General features: G+C 31.9%; 1 protein-coding gene across 1 annotated transcript; it reads right to left on the reverse strand.

Annotated features, from left to right (window-relative positions):
* Nucleotides 1–554: 554 nt before the first annotated feature.
* LOC129231869 (homeobox protein AKR-like) lies at nt 555–21,660 on the reverse strand. Its single transcript, XM_054866259.1, has 3 exons — nt 21,437–21,660; nt 2,251–2,861; nt 555–2,121 (listed from the first exon to the last, which is right to left on the reverse strand). Exons 2-3 carry the CDS (start codon nt 2,842–2,844, stop codon nt 1,966–1,968), a joined length of 750 nt encoding a protein of 249 aa, XP_054722234.1. The 5' UTR covers nt 2,845–2,861; nt 21,437–21,660; the 3' UTR covers nt 555–1,965.
* Between the last annotated feature and the right edge of the window lie 2,063 nt (nt 21,661–23,723).

Here is a 23,723-nt window from a genome sequence, read left to right on the forward strand (position 1 = left end):
GTTTAGTATTTCGAATTTCAAAGACAGCTGTGAAATATAAACAAATTATATTTTACTACTGAAATCGAAGGTGTAATATCACGGAACAAAAATATAAGTATATTCAGATGTTAACCATCAGCACACACTCTTAAAAGACCACAAAATGCCATCAAAATGCCATGAGTGATATTGAATTTAAAAAGATGAGTTGCATTGCTAAAGCGACTTTTGCCTCTTCTTTTAAGTAAAATCACCATTTCTTTTTAAAAAAGCTAATGAATAGTTTAAAAACACAAGATGGTGAATTGTTAAAAACGTGAACTCTTATGATCCAAAATCAATTCCTATGTTTGTTTTTTCCCTCTATGGAGTAAGAACGTGACTTGATTAGTTAATTCTCCGATTTCAATTCATTTGAAAAATGAGAAACACACACTTCTTCATTTCTTATCACATTGTTTTATAAGCATAATGCACTTAACGAGATCACAGAATTAAATTGTATTACATCTCTTTTCTTTAAGATAAATATAAGAAATATCCTTCTAGAACCAGCAGGTGCTTTTGCCGAAACTACGCTATCGCCCGTATGACAAAAATAGCTTTCTAACGCATTTAGCGATATAGGATCGTTTTGATTTGATGGCACAATGAAATTAATTGCTACTTTCAAATATCTTGTTTCAAAATATTGCAGCCTAGCTCAAAACTACAATTTTTCGAAAATAATTGTTTCTTTAATATAATATTTTACTGGTTGACCTCATCACTGACATCGTATTTCATCAGAATTCGTAATACATTTTTATCAGTAAAAAGCATTCTTACTCATTAATAGTAAATGACATCATGTTAGAAGGATGGCACCTTATAGTGTTTAATGACACTCAATGATTTTATATAAAAATAAGCAAAAAAGATAAAATAATGAATGGCATAAAATGCGCACATGGGTAGCTACAGGAAATGCTGGATAAAAAAGTTGCTTATCTAAAGTTAAAAAGAATATACAAGATAATGTGGCAGAGAATCAATCTTGGCAGTAGCCATCGTTCACATGTAGCTTGTAATAAACTTAAGTCTGTAAAATAAAAAATCAATGTATTCATTGCACACCTCTTATAGACACATCTGTTTTCAAAATCAGTCATTCAAAATAGTTATCAAATATTTTTCTTGTAATCACTTCGAGTCCTTGCATTGTCTGAACTTACAAAGCTAGCACGGCTTTATACAAGAAGTAATTCATCCAGGGCTAGAATTCACAGATTCATCTGACGATATAATTCGGTAATAAAACAGAAGATTTAAATCGGTTATTCTAGTAATGAAGCTTAGAAGAACTGGAGACATTCTTCCAATAAGCAGAAATAGTACAGATTGTATAATTCAAATATAGTTGATATAAGTTACTCATTCGGAAAATTATTTTTTACTGTTTCATACAGAGTTTTAAAATCTGGAGTTTTTATTTCCAGAGAAAGCATGAGCTTTTATAGTTAGTTCACTTTATGTTTCGATTGATTTCTAATCTCATGCTATAAACATGCAAAAATAATTTACTAACATAAATGCTACTTTTGTCGAAAAAAATCCTTTCAAATTTTAATGAATATTGCTTTTCTTTTTAAATTTGGACACCTTAATCGCAACTGATCAACATTTTATAAATGCAAACGAAATATTTAGAGACAGTTGTTGATACTCTTTTAAGTGCCACATTCGGACATCAAACAAAGATTAATACAGAAACATTTATAGGAAATTATTACCTAGAATTTAGACTACAGGTAATGTACTGAGCAAATATTTCCTCAAAACGGAACTTAAAATGCCTCGAACGTAAGATATGATTCTACAATTGACTCTTCGTAGATTCTATATAAGGAAAATAAAAGCCCTGGACAACAAATATTAAATTTGACGACTGTCTTCCTTAAGGCACTAAAACAATGAAGCATGCAGTTAATCTTCAACAGCCTTTCATAAATCAACATTGGCCAGTTTAGCTTCACGTTTCTGCTGATCTCTAACTTCGCAGGCAACATTGACCAGAATGTAAAGGCAAGTAAGTGAGTTATCCATCGAGGAAGATGGAGGAGTAAGTGGAGGGGTGTTACTGGAGGTCCTCCACATTTCCTGAGTCGAATTGTCATAGTTGCGCGTGAGAGAAGTGTCCTCTTTGGATGGGTAAAGTGCACTCGAGCTTGAATCAAAGCTATTCTTGTGTGAAGATTCTCCGTTATCTGTTGGCGGACTATGCATTACTGTACATTGTTGAAGAGGTGTGTCTGAAGGTGGCTGCACGAGTAGTTCTTGTTCGTGCGTCCTTTGCCATCGCTTAGTTAACTTGAGAGGACAACCTTCATGGGACGAGCTGACGTGGGATGATGCAGTTGATGTGGTGCTGTTGTCAGAGTCCTCGCTGTCGGCGTCTATATCTGTGACACTGTCATCTGTGAGCGATACAGGACTGCTGTTCGAGTCCATTGAACGGATGTAGCTGTTAGATCTGTTGATGCTGGCTGATGTAGACACAGATCTAGGCACATTCATGCCACTTTTTCTCGTGATAGTGTACTGTAATGGATCCTGACCCTCTTTGCGAATGATGTCAGGAAGAATACGGCGTCGCGCATTGATAAACCAATTGCACACTTGCAATTGAGTCAACTTAGCGTCTTCTGCCAGTTTGGCTTTTTCTTTTTCAGATGGGTATGCACTGTAACGATGTTCATAGAGCCACATACGAAGGATGCGCACAGATTCTTTTGGAAGGTTTCCACGTCTTTTTCGGCGGGCCTCGCCGGCCAGGCGGGCCTCTGGTCGCGGATACGGCATGGCGTCGTCAGATAAGTGCATCGGGAGACTGTCCTTGGCTGAAGAGAAATAAAAAACAGTTAAGTTACGGCATTTAGGAAGAAATGTGTCACAAACAAATTCATGAATTGTTCAGAATTAATGAATGATTTTGTATAGGCGATGGAGAAAAAGTATTGCGCACAGGTTCAAAATTTGAATAGTCTTAACTCCAACAATGTTAAAAGGAACATATATTACTAAGTTTTAATTTTATTGCAAAACACCTTACAAGTTTTCTTTTTATCCGAAAAAAAAAGAAAAAAACTCCCCTGAAACGTCGAACAGTTTTGAAATACATACATATACATACATACAAAACTTTGTTTTTAAAAAAAAAGCGCATGAACCCAACTTTTCAAAACGCATATTCACACCAAATAACTTTAAATTCCTTCTAATTTGTAAAATTCACAAGAAAAAAAAAGTGGAGCTGGAACGGAGCTCCCAGAAAATAAGCTTTACGTATATGTATAATCACACTTAATAGATATCGTACAATGTTTTGGTACATTAAATAATGCATGTTTATTAACTTGAAAACAGCGCATACAGGAGTAATAACTTCTGCACTCTCACCGAGAGATTTCAAAACTTTCAGAGGAAAAAGCATCAATTTTGTGATTAATAAAGGAATTGAACTTAATAAAAGTGAGTACAATCAGTGAAAAGGAATGTACACATTAATTGCTGTTACGGATGAAACTGTTTTTTTTTTTCAAAACTTTTTTTATTTTAAACTTAAACAAGTAGAAAATTAAATAAAATGCTTCATGTGGAGAATACCAAATTACCTCTTTTTTTTTTTTTTTTACAAATTTTGACAGAAATACCCATAACTGAAGTGCAGGTACTCTATACATCCCCCCTGGAAAAATTTGAGATGACGGGCCAGCTTAATCTGTTATGCAAATTGCCAACACCTTGGGAATGTCAAAAACAATGCTGAGGAGCACATATGTAACACAAATTGCATATAGCTTGTAGATTTTTTTATAAGAATCAAATCTTTGAAATATTTATTTCCGCTTTGCATTTTTTCATACGCTTCAAACATCAGCTCCTTACTTACTTGGCTACGTAGAACAGAGTTCATTCAATTATTTTTTCGGTTTTACATAGTTTGATTTTGGTACATAAGAAAAGAAATTTTAAGCAACAACTAGAGAATTCTTCATCGTTATAAAATTAAAACTGTAACAGTAACTTTACTAGTTCAAAATATAACTTATAGTTCTCAGAAAAAACAAATCAACAATTGTAGTTTTCAAAAATAAATAAATAAAAATAAAAAGCTTTACTTGTTCGGCAGCAAAGCTAAGATCTTTAACGTAACTTTATTTTTGAATGCGTTTGGTGTGATAACCGCCATCGGGTTTCAGTAGTCTGCCCATTGAACTAACAATAATTACAATTTCAGAACTGTGTGATATCATTACATTAATCCCTGCTGCGTGGATCCGCCCGTCGTTGCACGGTCAGCCTTGAAAATAAAAGTTGTGTCAATTGATGCATGTTCAATAATCGCTCTTAAATAAAAGGAAAAAAAGTTCAAAATTTACCGTCAACGTGTAGAAGAAAGTAATTTTTTGACTCAAAATTTAAATTTAGACCTCTTGATTATTTTGTAAATTCCAAAATTCATTCATTGTTATTAATAGGCATTAACATCCCGTTTCTCAGATTCTTTTGCGACCTTCTCCTCCCCACCCTGTGTAAATTTCTGAGTATCAAAGGGCCTATGCGTAAAATTTGGCAAAGATCCTTCATAAACCGTGGATTTGTATAAAGAAAAAACCCCTATGGGAACTTCTGAGCATCAAAAGACCTCTGTGCATTTGGTCCCTGTGTCAAATTTGGTAAAGATCCAAAGACGTAAACTGTAGATTTGTATAAGGAATATACACACATACACGCATACAATCATTTTCGTACACATAGATTTGGTACATGACAATATCATTTTACTGATGTACAAACTATCAGCAAAAACAAAAATTTTATGATTCTGTATCAGATTTTTTTTTTTTTTTTTGGTTTAAATGACAAAAAAAAAGCACTAACTGAGTAACTGAATGTCCTCAATCAGAGGACAAACGCAATTTTTGGCCGTTTAATTTTCGGAATTGTTTGGAAGGAGCTGATTGTTGTTATTTCATCAAAGTACATTTTTAAACCTTACTTTTTAAAACAAAATGTGAGCTATTAAGCCACTGGTCGGTTTACCTGATTAAAAAAGAAAGGAAAGAAAAGAAGAAGAAAAAAATATTCTCTAAGGATATATATACTCTATGCCATAAAAATTTGCGCACCAAAGAAAAACGAAACGTTAAGTTCATAAGAACAATGACAAAAGAAAGTTATTACAAAATGAAAGCTAAATGATCGTTTATTGCAGGACAAATCCAAAACGAATGGAGGTTTTTGCACCCTGTTGAACCATCTCTAACGCGTCAACGGGCAATACAGGCGGGTTATTGAAGCATAAAAGTCCCGTACGATGTCCTGCGTTGTCTTGTTCCACAGTTGCTGCAAACGTGCCTATAATTCGATTACTCTCGTAGGCTATCCAACTTACTGTCTCATGTGATTCTAGATATCCTCAATCTGTGACAAATCAGGGGATCGGCCAGGCCACAGAACGTGATAATGTGGTGGGCATACGTGGTGGAGGCAGTCTTTGATACAACTTTGGTGTGTGTAGACGAACTGTATCGAACGTAGTGGAGCGTGTAACCGTTTAACCTGCAAGACCTCTACTTTCGCAACCGTTAGTCCTATCTGTTTGGAGTCATGGCATCGGAAGTTTGAAGCGAAAAAAAAAAAAATTGGGGAAAAATACAAAATCTGACTTTTTATACGAACTCTTAACTTATATTTAGGGAAATAATCTCCTTTGAAAAATAATTTCAACACAACAAACTTGAAACTATTGCGACCAAAACTCAAAGAGATATCAGAGTTCAAAGTTTTAAGGGACCGTGCAGAAGATGAGATTGGAACCTATCGTCCTTTCAAAAGAGTGACAGGTTGTCGAATTAAAAACCACAAAATGCTTATATTTTTCATTTCTATTGAAAAATAAATTCAAATCTTGCTTTAAAACACGTTAGAAAAGCTCGTACAGTTTGAACTCTATATATATAATTTTAAACACTTGTTAGCCGATAATTATTTTTCGATGGGGATTATTTCCTTTAATATAAGTTAAGGAACCTAGAATCAGCATACAAAAAATAGATTTTTAATTTTTTTTACTAATTTTCTTTTTCTCATTTCAAACTTTCAATATCTTAAGTCCGCACCTGACTTTGAACATTTTTGCAGTAAGAAGTAAGCATCTAGGGCTAACGGTTGCGAAATGAGAGGTCTTACAGGTAAAACGGAGAGACATGTTATGTATACAGGGTCCTAAAAATCACAGGAGACTAAAAAAAAAAACCTTTGACGACTAGTTCTTTCAGAAGAAGACTCTTTCAAAAGACAAGTTCCACTGAATTTTAATATTGATTCTCAGAAATAATTCGTATGGCGACTAAGAGTTTTTCCGGGTTCCTATGATTTTAGGTTTTGTCGGTCTCTTTACATATATATCTATATAAGAAAACAATGCAGTTCAAAATAGGTAGGTTGTAGCGACTCACGCTTGAAGCAGGTGCGGATCCAGTGGGGATCATTGTCATAAACCACCCTTAAAGGACCAAAGACCGCATATTTATGCCCAAAAGTAATACTTATGACTCCCCATCCCGGAAAGGATTCTCTTAAAAATCAGGAGCTGGACCCGTCCTAGGCTCAAAGGTTATACTAATTGGAGTCCCAAGGGTCAAAGGTAGAAATGGTCAAAACGATATTCAAGATGTGTGTGTGTGTGTGTTTTGTTCTCGTTTGGTTTGGTATAAAATGACTTAAGTATTAAAAATAATTCCTCTAAGATTTTTATGATGTATATATATATATATATATATGCAGTATAACTTCGATTTAGCGATACATGATTAAACGATTTCCCCAATATAAGGATATATTTCACTGCTCCGGATTTGACTGCATTGAATGTCTATGCTCCTCGATGTAACGATAACTTTTTCCTGCTCCTTGACAATCATTAAATCGGGATTATACTACTGTTTATGTGTGTGTGTGTGTGTGTGTGTATATATATATATATATATATATATATATATATATATATATAAATATATATATATATATATATATATATATATATATATATATATATATATATATATATATATATATATATATATATATATATAAAAGAGAAAGAGTGTCTTAAGGGGCCTCGGTGGCCGCGTGGTTTCGCCTACTGCTTTTGTAAGCAGAGAGGTGCGGGATCGATTCCCGCCTGTAGTCCTGGGTGTTTTTCTTAACCTTCTTATGTATTTGTAAATCTTTCATATGTATTGTCCTTGGAATAGAAAATTTAAAATAGTTGTAGATAAATAGAGGTATAAGCGTCCTTAGTGGAATAGCAGAGACCTCAATGTGTGTGTAAAGAAGTTGCGGGAGTGTCTTAACAAGAGAGCATAACTTTATCTAGTGGTAGAAAAACATCTAAAAAAGTCCGAATCATGTCTGATACGTGGTCGCATATGCAATGCTACATGCACACAAAGCCAGAAATTGACGAATGTGAAAGCGGTCCCAAATTTTTAGCACGAAGACAATTTTACACATCATCTTAATTTTTGGCAAAGGTTTAAAGCAGTTGTTTACAACTGCAGCATGTAACTCCAATACACAAGTCGCAACGACAACACAGTGATCCGTGAAAGCTGGTCAGAATTGCTCGTCATTGCATTGTCGTTGCCACACATGTACGTATAGCATAGACAGACCGTAAATGTCAAACACTACTTTAAACTTTTCTTAAAAACTAAAATGTTGTGTAAAACCGTTTCTGTGTGATAAATGTGTGACGCGTTTCACTTCCGCCAATTTATAATATTTGTTCATTTAGCGAGACAGCGTTGTGTTTGTAACTATGTTTCCTTTTGATTCTTGCCTGTTTAGATATTTTTTTTATCATCCAGTAAAATTTTGATGTCTTGTTCAGACTCTTCCCATAGATATTATATATATATATATACACACACACATACATATGTATATATAAATTGAACAGTTATACCTGGCTGTGCACGATGTCTTTGAATTCAAAATCTTCTCTAATAACAACTGTAATTTCTAATTTAAGGTAAAAATATGTAAATGAACTTAAAAGCGGAGGTTTTTTCTTAACTAATCAAAAATTTTATGGCACTATGAATTGTTTTAAAAACCTAGTGCAGAAAAACCGCAGGGATATTCTTAAAGCAAAAAATGCTGATAAATATCAATAATACAATTAAATGTCTAAGAGAAAAAAAAAAGTACTTTGAGAAGCATCTTTAGCGGTCAAAATTGATCGATAATATGAGAGGAGCAATTGCTCATTGAAGAAAATTGAGGTCAGATGAAATAACGCGCGTTTGGAACGAGTAGAAAAATAATGTTTAGCATCAAATTTTTGAATCAATTATTTTTTTAAGTTCAACTAATATCAAAAAAATCCTAAACATATTTATGAAAAAGAAATAATTCTTCAGGGTTTTTTTTATTAATTGTTAACTTAAAAACATAGTAATCACTAACTAATAGTACTCGTACTAACTTTAGTTAAGTGAATATTTTAAAACCCTTTTAATTTATTCAATGCGAAAATAGATACATAATATACCTAAACCCAGATTTCGACAAAAACTGGCGACTAAAAAATACCTTAGCGACTAGTTATTGCAGAACAAGAATCTTTCAGAAACTAGGCTAATCTGAATTTTCCTAAAAGCTCTGCGAATTAATAAGCTAGCTCTAAAAGGATTAAAATTATTCGAAAGAAAAAAAATATGCAAGAGGATCTTTTTAATGCTGCGATATAAAGACAACTTTCATCGAACAATTTTCTCACAAAAAAAAAAAAAAAAAAAACAGTGAGTAAAATTAGTTAGATATGTGACGACACAAGGCACAATCGTTTAAACTTTTACCACCCACGTGGGCGATTCTTAACAATTTCTATACACGACCAAGTTTCGTTTACAACTCACTCAAAAATTGCCGTTCCCGAGTCAACAAAGACGCTAGCAAACGAAATTACAATGGTTATCAGAGAAGTGCAGTGATCTCCAAACTTAATTGTTTAAGGGTTGATACAACAAGTTAATAGATTGTTTTTCGCCAACTGCTGAATTGTAAGTTCAAGTAAGTAAAATCGCTTCAGCTAAACTTAGTCGCTATATCGCTTTTCTAGCATATTTGTAGCCTCAGAATGTGCATCAGCGGTGGTATCTCAACATTAACATACAACAGTCAAAGATTTTAAAAAAAAGTTAATGGATTTGGACTAGAAATGTTATAAGAAGACAAGGGTCGAAAAATTTTTTTTAATGGATTTTGACAAGAACTGTTATAAGAAGCCAAGGGTCTCAACAGAGTAACTATAATTATTATTTTCCTCAGAATTATTCTTAGAGCATTACTTCAAAGTAAAAAGTTTCATGCATTTTTTGCATATCGCATTGCCTGTTGAATACAATCAATTTCGATAATTAACTTGAATATATTTTTTATTATTGAACTTATATAAAGTCGTTGTAAGTGAAAAGAAGGAATTAAAGACTCATTTCATACAATTATTAACTTTTTAACAAGGAAGTCTTTTTTTTTTTTTGTTTATAAAATTTTTCCTCGAATCTGCTTTCTCCCGGCATGCAATGTAATTAAGAAGTAGCTTCTCCATTTAATTAATTTTTTAATAAGCTTGCTTTATTAAGGTTTGTTTCATTTCGGGCGCAAGTTTTCTGGGGACTTTTTTAAAAAAAAGAAGTTTTACCCGAGACGAATTCCAACCTTCATTTTTACTATTTCAAAAATAGTTTGTAACAATCCATAATGTATAATTTTTTTTAAATCGAAAAAAAAAAAAAAAAAAAAAAAGAGCAGCCACATTTTTCGCGCCTTACATTTTTATTCATTCATTTTAGTAGCAGCCTCAAATGGTAAATATTTTAAGAAAGCTTAATAATACTTTCATTCTGTATCTCATTCTGTTTATGTGTGGAGGACAGATAAGAAACAAAATAAGATTTTGAAATACTGATTTTTTTTTATTACTATATTTCTAAAACTTTGTTACAGTCCAATTGTACGTTGCACCTTGCAAAATGAAGTGCATTCACTCATCACCATATTTATATAGAGAGCAGGTTTCGCGGTGAATGACACTTTATGGTAGATTCTTTAATAATGTATTTTTATTTAAAACCAATACTTCTTTATAGCTTAATAGCATGACATTCCCATGCCATAACCAATATTTCGATATCTTCTTCTGTGTATGAGTAAACAAATAGATACGGACAAATTGTTTTTCTGTAACTATTTCTAAAAATTTACTGCTATCAAATTCTAAGTTCAACAATGTAGTTCACTCACTCCTCGGTATATTATACAGAGAATGGTCTCTCTGTCTGGAGGATGTCTGGATGTCTGTAGGTTGTGTGGATCTCTGTGACGCTCATAGCGCCTAGACCGTCCGGCCGATTATCATGAAATTTGGCACAAAGTTAGTTTGTAGCATCAGAGTGTGCACCTCGAAGCGATTTTTCGAAAATTCGATTTTGTTCCTTTTCTACTTCAATTTTAAGAACGTTTTTCAGAGCAAAATTATCAAAAGATGGATGAGTAAATTACGAAATTATCATGACGTGGAGTGGGAGAGCGAATGAACATAGCTAATTGTCGAGAAATTCGTCATCCATTATTTGTAAATATACAGGCGAACAATGACCTTTTAATTTTCAACTACGAGCAAAGCCGTGCGGGTATCACTAGTTAATAATATTACTTTATTTAAAATTTATGCTGCATTATAGGGCAATAATACGGCATTTATCCAAACCATACCCAATATTTCGATACCTTATTCTGCTGAATGCGAACAGAAAACGATACTAAACTATTGATTTTTTTTTTTTTTTGGTAGATATTTCTAAAACTGCACTTTTCTCAAATTTTACATTAAAAAATGAAGTGTATTCCTCCTGATATTAATACAGAGAGCAAGTGTTGCGGTGTAAAAGTGATAAGAGATAACTTTCATTAATAAAATACCGTTGCGGGTACGCTTGTCATAACAAACACATGAAGTCCATATAAAACAGATGAGAATTTTATCAACGCTCTAAAGCGAAATGTAAGTAACAAGATTATGACCTTATATGTCAATAAATCTTATCTGAGCCACCACAATGACCGAAGACCGTTGCATGTAAATTTCGTTTTATTTGTTTAAGAAATAATGCAACGGAGATTATTTCTTATCCTCAAAATGGAGATTCTCTTTCATGTCATTCCAGTTCTGTCAAAAAGATTTGTAAACTTTCCTATAATGTACGCGTAGAACTATTCGAAATGAGATTTTTTTTTCTCTTTCTAATTTATTTAAATATTCTAAACTGAAAACAGATGTAATAATAAAATCGACAAAATATAATAAAATGTACAAAATGTAATAAAATTTACAAATTGAGAGAAGTGTCTTTAATATCTCCCTCAAAATATTAGATTCTTGCTTAAGATAACTTCTTACCTTTTATCTTGCGAGACAAATATTTTTCGTCATTAATGTGGGAAAATATTTGCTAATCAATTCAAGCAACTATTTAATCACAAAGTAAGATAAAACAAATAAATGTGACCAACAAAATTTTTTACTGCCTTTCCTTTTTTAAATGAGAAATGAAAATATTTTTTGTATATTTTTCATTTACTAAACATGCGGTTATTTGAAAATCTTTACCTTAACTCTTTGTTAACATAAACTAATTTATTTATTATGAAATTGGTATTTAGGGGAACGTGGGGAAAAGTGAAATGGTGAAATATTTACTATGCTTTCAGCACGACCTATCTGACAAACAATATTTTAACTGTGTAGTAACACATGTAGTTTACTCCAGTCAAGAAAAAATTACCTCTGAAAATTGAAAAAATATTATGATACGAGCAATTTTCAAAGCGAAAATAGCTCTTTTCGTTTGCGTATTCAATCATTTATTAAATCACCTACGTATTCATTTATTAATTAATTTACTTACATTCGTTTATTTAATAATTTACTTATTTTCTTATTCGCTCACTGTTTTATTCACTCATTTAATATTTCTCATCTATTAATTATTTTATTCACTTATTAATCTCATTATCTATTAACTCATCATGGATTCTTTTATTTACTGATCCATTAGACTAAAAATATTTTTAATTATTAAATAAAAAATATTTTATTCGAAAATTATTTTATTTTAGACTTTACCCCTTGTGAAAATTCCCCCCCCCCCTTTTTTGAAGGTACAAATTTAGAGCCGAATTTAAAAAAGAAAAGGTTTTTACGCAAGTTTTATAAAAATATATATATATTTATTTCTTTGTGCACCGTAATTTTCAAAACTAATTTACAATTTGTTCATTTTGAAAAAAAAGTAAGTTATCTTAACTATTTCACTTTGCCCCACATTCCTTTACATGTAGTTGGCATTTCGAAATTTAAGTACAGATATGTGTATAATAGTAGTGAGCTAATTTTCTCATGCTTCTATTCTCTATAGCTTCAATTGTTATAAAGTGTTTTTAAGACAAGAAATAAGAGTATATATTTGTGAGTAGGACTGGGAAGTCGGAGAAAAAATGACAGACTCAGACTCCTAAAATTTTAAAACCTCTTTCTCCTACAACTTTACCCCAAAATCAGTCCGACTGGAGCTCCGCAGCCCTGATAGAGCTGTAGACTCGTAGAGAAAATGACAGATCCCGACTTCTAGATTTTAACCGTCAGCTATACCTTAAAATCACTCCAACTTGTAAGTAATCTGAAAATTTCGATTTTCGAATACAGTCGGCTCCAATTACCTCTAGTACTCGCGGTTCTACTATGCTTTGTTTATTAAATTTTTTTGTTGATCAAACATTTACCACACGACAAAGTTTGGTAAAACATATCAGTTAAATTATTATAAGTGTCATTTTTTCTTTCTTACTCGCAGGATTGAAGACTAACCTTTTTGGTATATCTTTTAAAATCATTTTATAGAATGAATCCGAAGTAAATTGGATCAATAGATCAAACATTTGAAGCACTACAATGTAAGGTAAAATATATCAGTGAAATTATTTTCCGTCATTTTTTTCCTTACTTGCTGACTGAATAACATTATTTTGGTATCTTTTTTAAAAATTACTTTTGTTTAGTGAATGCGAATTAAATCTGATCAGTTAATCAAGCCTTTGCTCCACCGCAAAGTAAGGTAAAACATATCAGTGAAATGGTTTTCAGCAGCCTTTTTTTTCTTAACCAGAAACTGAACAACAATATATTTGGTCTATTTTTTTTATTTATTTTGTTTAATGAATCCGGATTAAATTTTACCAGTTCATCAAACATTACTTAGGTTAATTAGAAAAAGGAATAAAAATTATATATTAACTCAACAAAAAATTAAGTGCAAGGTGAAAATTGGTCATTTTAAAAGTTGTTTACACACAAGCCTTTAAAGGAGCTCCACGTACACTTTAGAGGAGCTTGCAATTACCTAATTTCGTTTTGGCGTTTCGCTACTATAAGTCTAAGGAGGAAAATCTCTGCTTAAATTTTTCGAATTCGATGATAAAAAAGAAAAAAAAATGTCAATTGTGGTATTGTTGCTCTACATTTTTTTTTTTTTTTTTTGAACTGCTGTAGTAGATGCTAACAAGTTCCTTTTAACAACTTTAAACAGTATTAAGATAAAAAAGAAAAGTTTAGTTGTGCTCCGAGCTCAACAAAGAATTTTCGGCAATGAAGTTTTCGACAAAAATATTTCTACCCCCCCCCCCAAATTTAATAATTCTTTAAAAAGTGTATTGTGTACGTGTGAGGGGGAGGGGGGTGACCATATAAATTTCACCCATCTTTACACCCTTCCATATTTTTTTAAAAATTTGCTTACTAATGATATTTTTGCGATAAATGAAAACTATTTATATGCTTTTTAAAAATTTATATGTACTTTACAACTTTACCCGGCCAACTTTCCTATAAAAATAATTAGCTACGAAGATAGTTCAACGTATAGGAAGACTTAGATACTGTCTTTCATACCAACTAGATCTATCGAAACACGTAACGTCAACGTGCGTTTGAAACGAAAGTTGAATTTTATGTCCTCTTTACCGAGGGAAGAGGGGGAGGGGGATTCTCAATGCGTGCATAAAATTCTCAAGCATAAATCAACTAGAAAACAGCCGTAAGCAAACTGTCATCCAAGATACATTAAGCTTTATATTTGCAACACGAAATAACTTTCCGTTATTGAAATAAATGCTCGAATGGTCTTGAAACAAAAGTTTAAGCAACTTGAAACAATCATGCAACAGTATATATATATATATATATATATATATATATATATATATATATATATTACATATATATATATATATAGAGAGAGAGAGAGATTATCACCAAGTAAACTATATACATTCGCTTGAAATATTTTTTATTTGTTTATTAACGTTTCCAATTTAACTTTAATATATTGGCTGATCTCAGTTATTTAGTCTCTTTCATTTAATTTACAGCATCAGCATTTTTATTTCATTATTTTTTTTTTCATCCTCCGTACCGTTTTTTTGCGTGAGACTTAGTATAGGGATATTTAAAACTTAACTGTGCCGTTCTTTCTTTTATTATACTGTACTTTAAACAGTTACACCATGAACTCATGTGTCCGGTTAATTGGATGAAATTTAGAATACTGTTTACTCACGGACGAACACATTCAGAAACTTTTAACAATAATATGGAGAGAAAACTGCGCTCTTACACATCATGCGTAAAAGTTCTTTTCTTTTTAAACGATAGATTAAGAATCGAGAAAAAATGTGTGTCCAATATTTAAAACCATTTTACATGCAATTACGATGAATTTAAAATTTCCAGTAAGACGAAACGCTTTCAGTTCACAATTGCGGGTAAAATGTCAATAATCTTTAAAAAGTCGTAGTACGACAGTAAAACTCGTAAGAAAGAAGAATTCTAGAAATGAAATAAAAACAAAATATTTTCGAATAATTATGTACCAAATTCTTATTTTCATTACACCCAAACCTGCTTTTGTGCGGTGGATAGGGAACGCATTAAAAAAAAAATCGCATTAAAAAATGTTCGTTTGAAAGATAACTTCGTCCATTTTAAAGATAACTTTGTCCCTTTTTATAAATAATTTCATCAATTGAGTCCCAAGCTGATTGGAATTTTCACATACCGCAAAAGAAAAACAAATGACCGCACAAAAACAGGTTTGGGTGTATTTGGTTTGGTTATGCATGATAACAAGATTTCTATTGTTTTCATCGAATAAAAAGTTGTAGCAAAATATTAGATTCAGCAACTTTGATGTCCTTGCTTGGTTTGTTTTGATTTTTTAGCTAATTTTAGAAAAAAAAAAAATACAACGGCATTTTAAACAAAATAAAATACTCAATGAAAAAAAAAAGTTATTTGCAATCCTTATTTAGGAATTTCTTCGAAATTTTAGAATTTAATACTTAAATATATAGACACCTATATATATATATATAAGTTCGAGGCACAAATTCTCGATTTTAGTATTTTACACATTGGTAAATATAGCATATCTAATCGTAAGATCGAGGAACAGCGTCATTGCAAGTAAAACATTTTACAAACCTTAAATTCGCTGCCATCTTGCGCGTCCCTTTTGATAGGTTACATAAAAAGAGGCAACATTTTGCTAGATTTGAATAGACGATTCGATGTTAAGAAGAATATTTAAGATAATGTTTCATTAACTTAAGAAAATCTTTCGTCGCCGTTCAGGCAAAAATCACAAAGTCAAGAATTAGTTTTGAAACATCCAATCTAAACTTTTAAATCGTCCTAAAAATAGCGATTACAGTAAGTTTATTTATGTAAATTTTAAATCTTGTAATTGGTTCACATCCTGGAAATAACTATAACTGCAAGTCTAATTTAATGGAGTGCTGTATCGAATTCTTTTTTGGACTTATTGACTTTTGGCAGAACCCCCAAGAATTATTGTACGGCCACTAAATAGTGTATATATTTCTCTCTTGCTTAGTGTAAATCGATAATTTTCAAAATTAGTAGATTTCGTACCGATATTAATTGCGACTAGGTTTAGCAGTGCTATATATTTCCTCTTATTACTTTATTATACCCTTTAATGCTGGGAATAAATGATAGCCAGATCATCCCCCTCCCATTATCAAAAAATAAATAAAACTAATAGGGGGAGGGGGAGGAAAAAAATATAAAATGAACGTTGAAACTTCAAATAAAGAGCGGAGTCATTCACCAAAAACAAAACATTTTCTCGAGTCACCGGTTTGAAAATCGTTCAATCGAGTCGAATATCATTTGCATAGTTTGTAGATCTGTAACTATTCTTAAATTATATGCACATCGATGATTCATTTGAAAAAAAAAATGTTGTGAACTGTATTCACTTGGCTGAATAACCATCTTTCTTCAAGAGGAAAATGGTATAATGTAGCTTATACATCTCTGAAAATGAATTACATCTTTTTTGCACAGAAAACAATAAATGAGTAAATAAATAAATAATGGAATAAACTTATAATTTACACCAGAGATATATTTAACGCCACTACAAGAGTATTTCACACACTAAAAACGGAAATAGGCCTCAAATATTTAGTCAGGAATACATTCACACTCTAATTTTTAATGCAAGTTTAGCATCGTGGTTTTAAAAAAGAGAAAGAAGAAACTGGTGGAGTTTTTAAAATATTTCACTTGAGTGTTTTTTTAAGTACAAAATGTCACACATTCTTTTTGTTAAAAATCAAAATAGTACGAATCTCCTCTTTTCCGGCCATATTCCATTTTAACATTCTATTTCCTCAGAAAGTTTTTTTTTTTTTTTTTTACAGAATCGTTATGGCTTTCGTACATTTCACTCCTTCAAACTGAATGTCACTACTCAAAAAAATGTCCAGGAATGTTTTCACAGCTTAAAAAAATAATAATAAAAAAAGTAATTATCAATAACACTGATCTACAGTACACAATTTATCCATCGTATAACTTCATGCATCCTCTTTACATCAGGCACAAAGATAATGTGGCGGAAGAGTTGCATTTTTATCTAGTCACTCTTTCCATTCAAAACTCTGAACACATTGAACAAAATCTTCAAAACTAGATTACGCAGCTGTAATTACAAGCTAAGTGATATAAATACGAGATTAACTTCAAAAGTTCTGAGGATAGCATTGAAAACTAAGTTTCGAACTAATAACAGTCATTTGCTCTCAAGTAGGCTGGATCAAATGATGGATGAGCGAACAAAAAGACACGCGTGCTGATAAACCTGTCTCAATCAACACATCATCTGTGGTGGCATTCTCTTCTTAATAACCAATTTAAGTCACGCTGAAAAATCGGAATTTCATTAAGCGCAAGTATTTCAGATTTGTCATCGATTAAAAAGTTTTTTTTCATTTTGCAATATAAGTTCTAAAATTTAGTCTTTGGTACAATATAATTAGTTTTGAGTCCGTGGTTTTATAGAGTCACTCTAAGTTGAGATTTTAGTACTGTTATTTGACAAGTCTTCACCTTTTTTTAAAATAAAAACAAACGACTTTTTTCTTTTTTTCATGGAATGAAAGTTTTAGAAGGCATTGAAATTTCATAATAGCAAAATTAAACTTTTCGGCTGTCCCATTTCCTTGTTGATAAGGTGTCCTCATTAATGGTCCAAAAAGTAAGGATATGTATTTTGGATTATATATATATATGTGTGTGTATATATACATAAAAATAATTCATTAATGCCTTGTTCATTAACATGAATTGAACGTTATGCAAAACAGTGAATGCAATTATAATAATTCTAATTTAAATCAAATCCATTACTAATATTTAATTAACTATCTCTTTTTACTCATTTTTTCTATTCTTTTAAAGAAAAATGCAATGTAAAAATTTAAGCGAGAAATTAAAAGTGCTATCAAATTTTCATCAGAACGCTTTAGAGTTAAAAGAATACATATCCATCATCCATTGACTTCCTAATTACCATATTTTTGGACTATTATACGCAAAAAATGTCAGTCGACACAGTTCCTGATTCGAAAGTAGACCACCTTAAAATAACGCCACAAAGCTAGCTGAAGTGCAATTCCAATTATTCCAAGGCTTATAATATCAATGTCTTCGCTTTTCGCTAAACAACGTGTAGCATCGTAATGCATAATTTTTAAAAACATTTTTACGAAATGAAATATTCAACACTGACCCATAATTTCTGTAAAAGTAAGCAATAGGGGGGGGGGGGACCTATTCCATCTTTTGAGCGATCAATGTTTCATTTCCACCATATTTTATGTACTAAAAACTAAACCAGAAAAGATCCGGAACCTAAAGCCACATTAGCGGGAGATGCCTATTTACGTTTAAAGATTTTCAAGCACTGCAGCATAATTTTTGAAACTGATTTGGGAATAAGAAACAATAACATTCCCTTTGACGGGAATTTTCAAGCCTTGTAGCGTACTTTTTCAAACTGATTTGAGAATAAGGAAACAATAACATTCCCTTTGACGCAAAAAAAAAAAAAAAAAAAAAATAAAAAAAAAAAAATAAAAAAAAAGTCAAAGTGCGAAATGAGCAGTTCAACTAAAATAATAAGACAATGCAACATTTGCTTGACATTTTAAAGCAAATTCTTGTAGGAAGATGATATAGCATTTTGAAACGGCAGGAAAAAATCGGCAGCTGATACCGCGCATGGCATTTCCAACCTGTACGATTTCTAATCTACGTCACGCTTTCTCTCGTTTTGACAGCTTATGTATTGTTTTCAGCGATCAAACTCGTACAAGATTTCAAGAATTACATTCTCACCCATGTGTTAATTGAAAAAGCTGTTTCTTCATGTAGTACGGGAAATGAAACTGTGTTAGAGTTGAAATAATGAAAAAACTAATAATTTATTTTTAATATGCTCCATGCAACAATGAAATTATACTATCATTGATGACCTCATATAATTGAATTGACTTAAAGATTCAACTTCAACAGCTCAATATGAAACAAACATTGAATGTATCATTGCATATTTTATTAAGCTTTGCAATATTCTTTAATGACTGCGCTCATCATCAATCAAAAAGACAAGATACTGTTGTAAGCACCAATTGACAACGGTCTTCCTGCACGTGCGACTGCTTAAAATACAACATAACTCTGAGACTTTTAAAGGCACATAACATTCATATTTTACTTCTGTTAAGTTAACATGTCATTAACACTACGTACTAGATAAATTTCCTTTACTTTATTTCTTAACTTTACATAAATTGTTCAGCATAGTAAAGCTACCTATTCAGTTTGACTCATGGTAAAGAAAATGTTTAAACAGTTTTCAGTCTTAATAAGAAACGGGCTGAAACAAACTTTTCGCTTGATTTCGTCAGGAGAAATTATTTTTTGTAGAATTCATCACCTCGCACAATTGGTAAATTAATTAGCGGAATTATCGGTAAATTAATTGGTATTGTATGAGAAGTCGATAGTTTTGCTCATTGATACAGCACACACATGAGTATTGAAGAAATTCCGTCATCATGATATATAAAACTGACCTTATACAATTGACATTTATATCACAGAAAGAGCGTGTGTTTTTCGATCAAAAGTTCAGACCTAACATAATCCCCCAGGATTAAAAAAAAAAAAATCTATTGTTCCTTTTTTCCGTCTTTCTCTTTTAGACGCTGAAAAAGTGAATTGTTGATCATTAAAAGATAAAGTTATTAATAGTTAGTCTATAGTTAAAGTAGATGACTAAGGGAGAGAAAGCATAAAGTATTTGTATTACATACGCTAATAAAAATTTCAAATGTACAAATGTAACGCCTCAAGGAGAGTAAACTATTTTTTCAGCAAACAAATTAAATGTTTGATCCAGCACTAACTAGTAGGTGTTTATAATGCTTTTAAAATAACCCATAAAAAGCATAAATAAATAAATTAACTAACAAAAGAAAAGCATTTTATTTATTATTTATTTTTTGAGTTCGAATTGTTGTGCCGGCTTGGTAGGGAAATGTTGTTGTAAATGAACAACCGCCTTCTCTCTTCGAATTAAATACGCCTATTAGAGCAATTCCATTAAACTTTTATTAAAAACTGCCAGTGAGCTAAAAGGAATGGGGTTATTATCCCTCTGAGAAACTGAAACTATGTATGCACTAGCGGTACCCGCACGGCTTTGCCCGCAGTAGAAAATTAAAAGGTTATTTGGTTCGCCTGTATATTTACAAATAATGGATGATGAATTTCTCGCCAATTTGCTATGTTAATTTGCTCGCCCATGGTTGCATATGATAGTTTTCTCGTCTACGTTATGATAATTTGCTCGGTAAAATGTTCTTAAAATTGGAATAGAAAAAGAACAAAATCGAATTTTCGAAAAATCACTTCAAGGTGCTCACCTCTATGCAACGAACTAATTTTGTGCCAAATTTCATGAAAATCGGCCGAACGGTCTAGGCGCTATGCGCGTAACAGACATCCAGAAATCCAGACATACAGACTTTCAGAGAAATTCCCAGGAAAACTGTCTCACTGCACCACAAAAGACAATCTAGGTGAAAATATTGAGGGGAAACAACAGATTTCCTGTGACAGAAGTGAAAAAATTTAGAAAAGCGCACCTTTTAGCAAATTTTCTTAAAAGGAACCCGATTTTAAAAGGAAAACAGAAGTTGGGTTTCTCTTTAAACTCCGAATCCTCCTCGTAACCCGCCCTGTAAGCGCGTCTTCACTGAATCACCGCAGCGCTGGGTGGGAAGCGCAAAGTTGGGACTTGAGACTTTCTGCTTTGAAGTCATTGGGAATAAATAATATTTACAGCATAAAAGGTTGTCCGGAAGCATGATTGAAGTTACTGAGGGGTGGGGGATGGGGGGAAGTTGCGTAGAAAAAAGTCTTCGACCAAAACTAAAGAACTCTGAAGTCGCGCTTGGAAGGAGCGGCGAAACCTGTCATCACGATGAGTAATAGTTCATATCGATGATATTGTTCACATTTTCGCTAAAATTTATATTTCAGAAGTCAGTCAAGACTGCGAAATAATCGGTGCAACTTATAGACGACCATCGTTAAATTAATTTTTTCACGAAGTCTGTACGAAAACTTCAGCTCAATTTTTATAAGTTAAAACTCAAAAGGAAATAATTTTAGATTTGTGATACCATTTCTATCTTTGCCAACATATATGTGTGCAGAAACCAGAGGACTGAAAAATAATCATCGGAAGTGCAAAAAAATACGCAATAATGTGTACGTCGTTCATTTTAGCTGTCACCAAATTTTTACTGAAAAAGAGGCTCAATTTTTAAAAAATATATCGACGTGAAAGAATACATTTTGACATGCTTATTTGATTGTTTTGTAAGTTAGTAAAAGAAGAATACATACCACTTTTTTAAAGTTATCCTAAAGAGAAATTTGGTCCATTTGTCATTGTAACGTGTAATCCACAATTTGACACATCGAAATTGTTATAACTAGAAAAATATACGCATAATAAATCACAGCGGAGAAAATACAGTTGCTAAGTTGATTCGTAGAAATAAAAAATAAAACACAGAACAAGGTCGCGAATCTTCAACACTTCTGACGAAGGTCATTCAAACAAGCCGAAGACAACACTGTTACCCAGCTTGCGGCGTTCTGTCATCTGTCTAGATACGGAGTTAAGTCAGAGTTCTACACCGTCTCCATAGATGGCGCTTAGTGTCAAATAGGAAAGCGCTCATTGGTCTTCAGTGTTGTGACGCAAGAATACGGATTTAAGGTAAGAAGTATACTGGGAGCTTTATCAAACTAGACAGCAGATTAAAGGAAGAAGCTCTCTGACACACAGCTGGGGAGAAACAATAGGTTCTCGAGAGGAATACGCGTCGGCCAGACAAACTGGTCTGCTGAAACGAATGACCTACGTCTTTCCTTGCTTTATGCAAAGTGATTGCAAACAATAATAAAATAGACTAGGATGTGAATTTTTTTTAAACTCGCGGCATTGGTTTTAAGATGTATTAATGTTACAGATATAGCCTTTTTTTTTCTTTCGAATGATTGAGTACTTAAAAAAAAAAAAAAAAAAAAAAAAAAAAAAAATCGACACACTGACTTGAGCAGACATGCGGATCAATTAAAAAGATAATTTGTTTTTTCTATCGCTTGAAATTTTATGCGGATATTTTCTTTAATTTCCATTTTGTTTAAAGAATTTTAACTGATATTTGATGATTTTTTTTAATATTAGAGCACTTTTAATTACAAAATGTTCTGTTTTATTGACTCAGGAAACATGCATATCAATTAATAAGAGACTTTTTTTTTTATTTCATTCAAAGTTATATGTGGATATTTTTAATTTTGTTTAAATAAATTTAACTCAAGCTTGAATATTTCTTGAGGCCACTTTACCAAAAAAAGAAAAAAAGAGAGAAAGAGAGAAAATATCACGATTCATTAAAAAAAAATTGAATGGGTTTTTTAATTCATATTTTTTGTTTTACTTTTAAGTACATTCAATTTCATTTTCAACATCCAAGATGCAACAGAGATATTCATAATAACTTAAAATATTTTTTTATAATTTATCATAATGCATTGAATATGTATATGTATCATATTTCCAGGAAGTGCATCGAATTAAAATTTTCGGGAAGAGGGAATTTGGCCAAATGAAACTCCGATTTTTACCGAATGCTATTATATGAGAACGGGATCATTTTAAATGTGTTTTTCAAAATTGCAATTTTGCAGTGATATTTCCAAATTTTCGGAGTCGTACGTCAAAATTTGCTGAGTAAGGAAATTTTTGGGAGGTCACATGCTGATTTCATGCGTGAAATAAATATATCTGACATTCTCTAGGCTCCACAACAAAAATGATCAATTTCACGCTAACGCAAAAACTTAATATTACTTAATTTTTCCTTCAGAATAAATCTGAAAATCGGGACGATTTAATGTTTTTATAATCCACAAATTTCATCGACGTTTTGAAGGCAAAATTTTCAGTTTCTTTTTACTTCCGAGGTGCAAGCAAATTGACAAAAAAAAAAAAAAAAAAAAGACTTTTCGGGTAGGAAAAGAACAACAAAACACATGAATCGCCAAGATAAAAATTGGTAATCAGTTTCGTAAAAAATATTATTATTACTACTTGCGTTAAAACCTACGGTCCTCTTGACGTCAATTGCCGACTTCGGTTTTGAATTTGGCAGCACCAGTAATAGACATAACCTTGATTACTCGCTTCCAAATGTCCTATCTGGAGACACGGTTTAAAATTGATTTTGTTTCCTGTTTTGACATCATCGACTGCAGAGTATTTGCATACTATTTTTTGCAAGAACATAATCATGGATCAACACTCACAATTGAGAATCAATTCCAGTAAGTGTAAAACTCAAACTGACACGATCGTTCTGTTTTGACTAATTTTATGCACGGATAACTTTATGCAAGGAAGTGAGTGCCTTTAATTCGTCATTTTTCTCTTTTTTTCTTCTTCTTTTTTTAATGATTAAAGCAGCTTCTGTTGCACCTCTAAAGATTTGTTTATTTATTACGCACTAAAAGATAACTTAATCTACTACTTCTTCATTAGTGATTATGGAAATTACAAGAAAACTGCTCTCTTGACATCTTTGAATTTGCTTTGGTCTTTAAATATCTTTTTACTGAATTA

The sequence above is a fragment of the Uloborus diversus genome, chromosome 10, assembly GCF_026930045.1.
Source record: "Uloborus diversus isolate 005 chromosome 10, Udiv.v.3.1, whole genome shotgun sequence".
In the NCBI taxonomy this organism is placed as follows: Eukaryota; Metazoa; Arthropoda; class Arachnida; order Araneae; family Uloboridae; genus Uloborus; species Uloborus diversus.

Bases quoted from the DNA above. Each gene is read 5' to 3' on its own strand.
- LOC129231869 (XM_054866259.1), bottom strand. From the start codon at position 2,844: ATGCACTTATCTGACGACGCCATGCCGTATCCGCGACCAGAGGCCCGC. The intron at 2,122-2,250 runs GTAATGCATAGT...AATTCGACTCAG, and splicing joins CACCTCTTCAACAATGTACA to GAAATGTGGAGGACCTCCAG.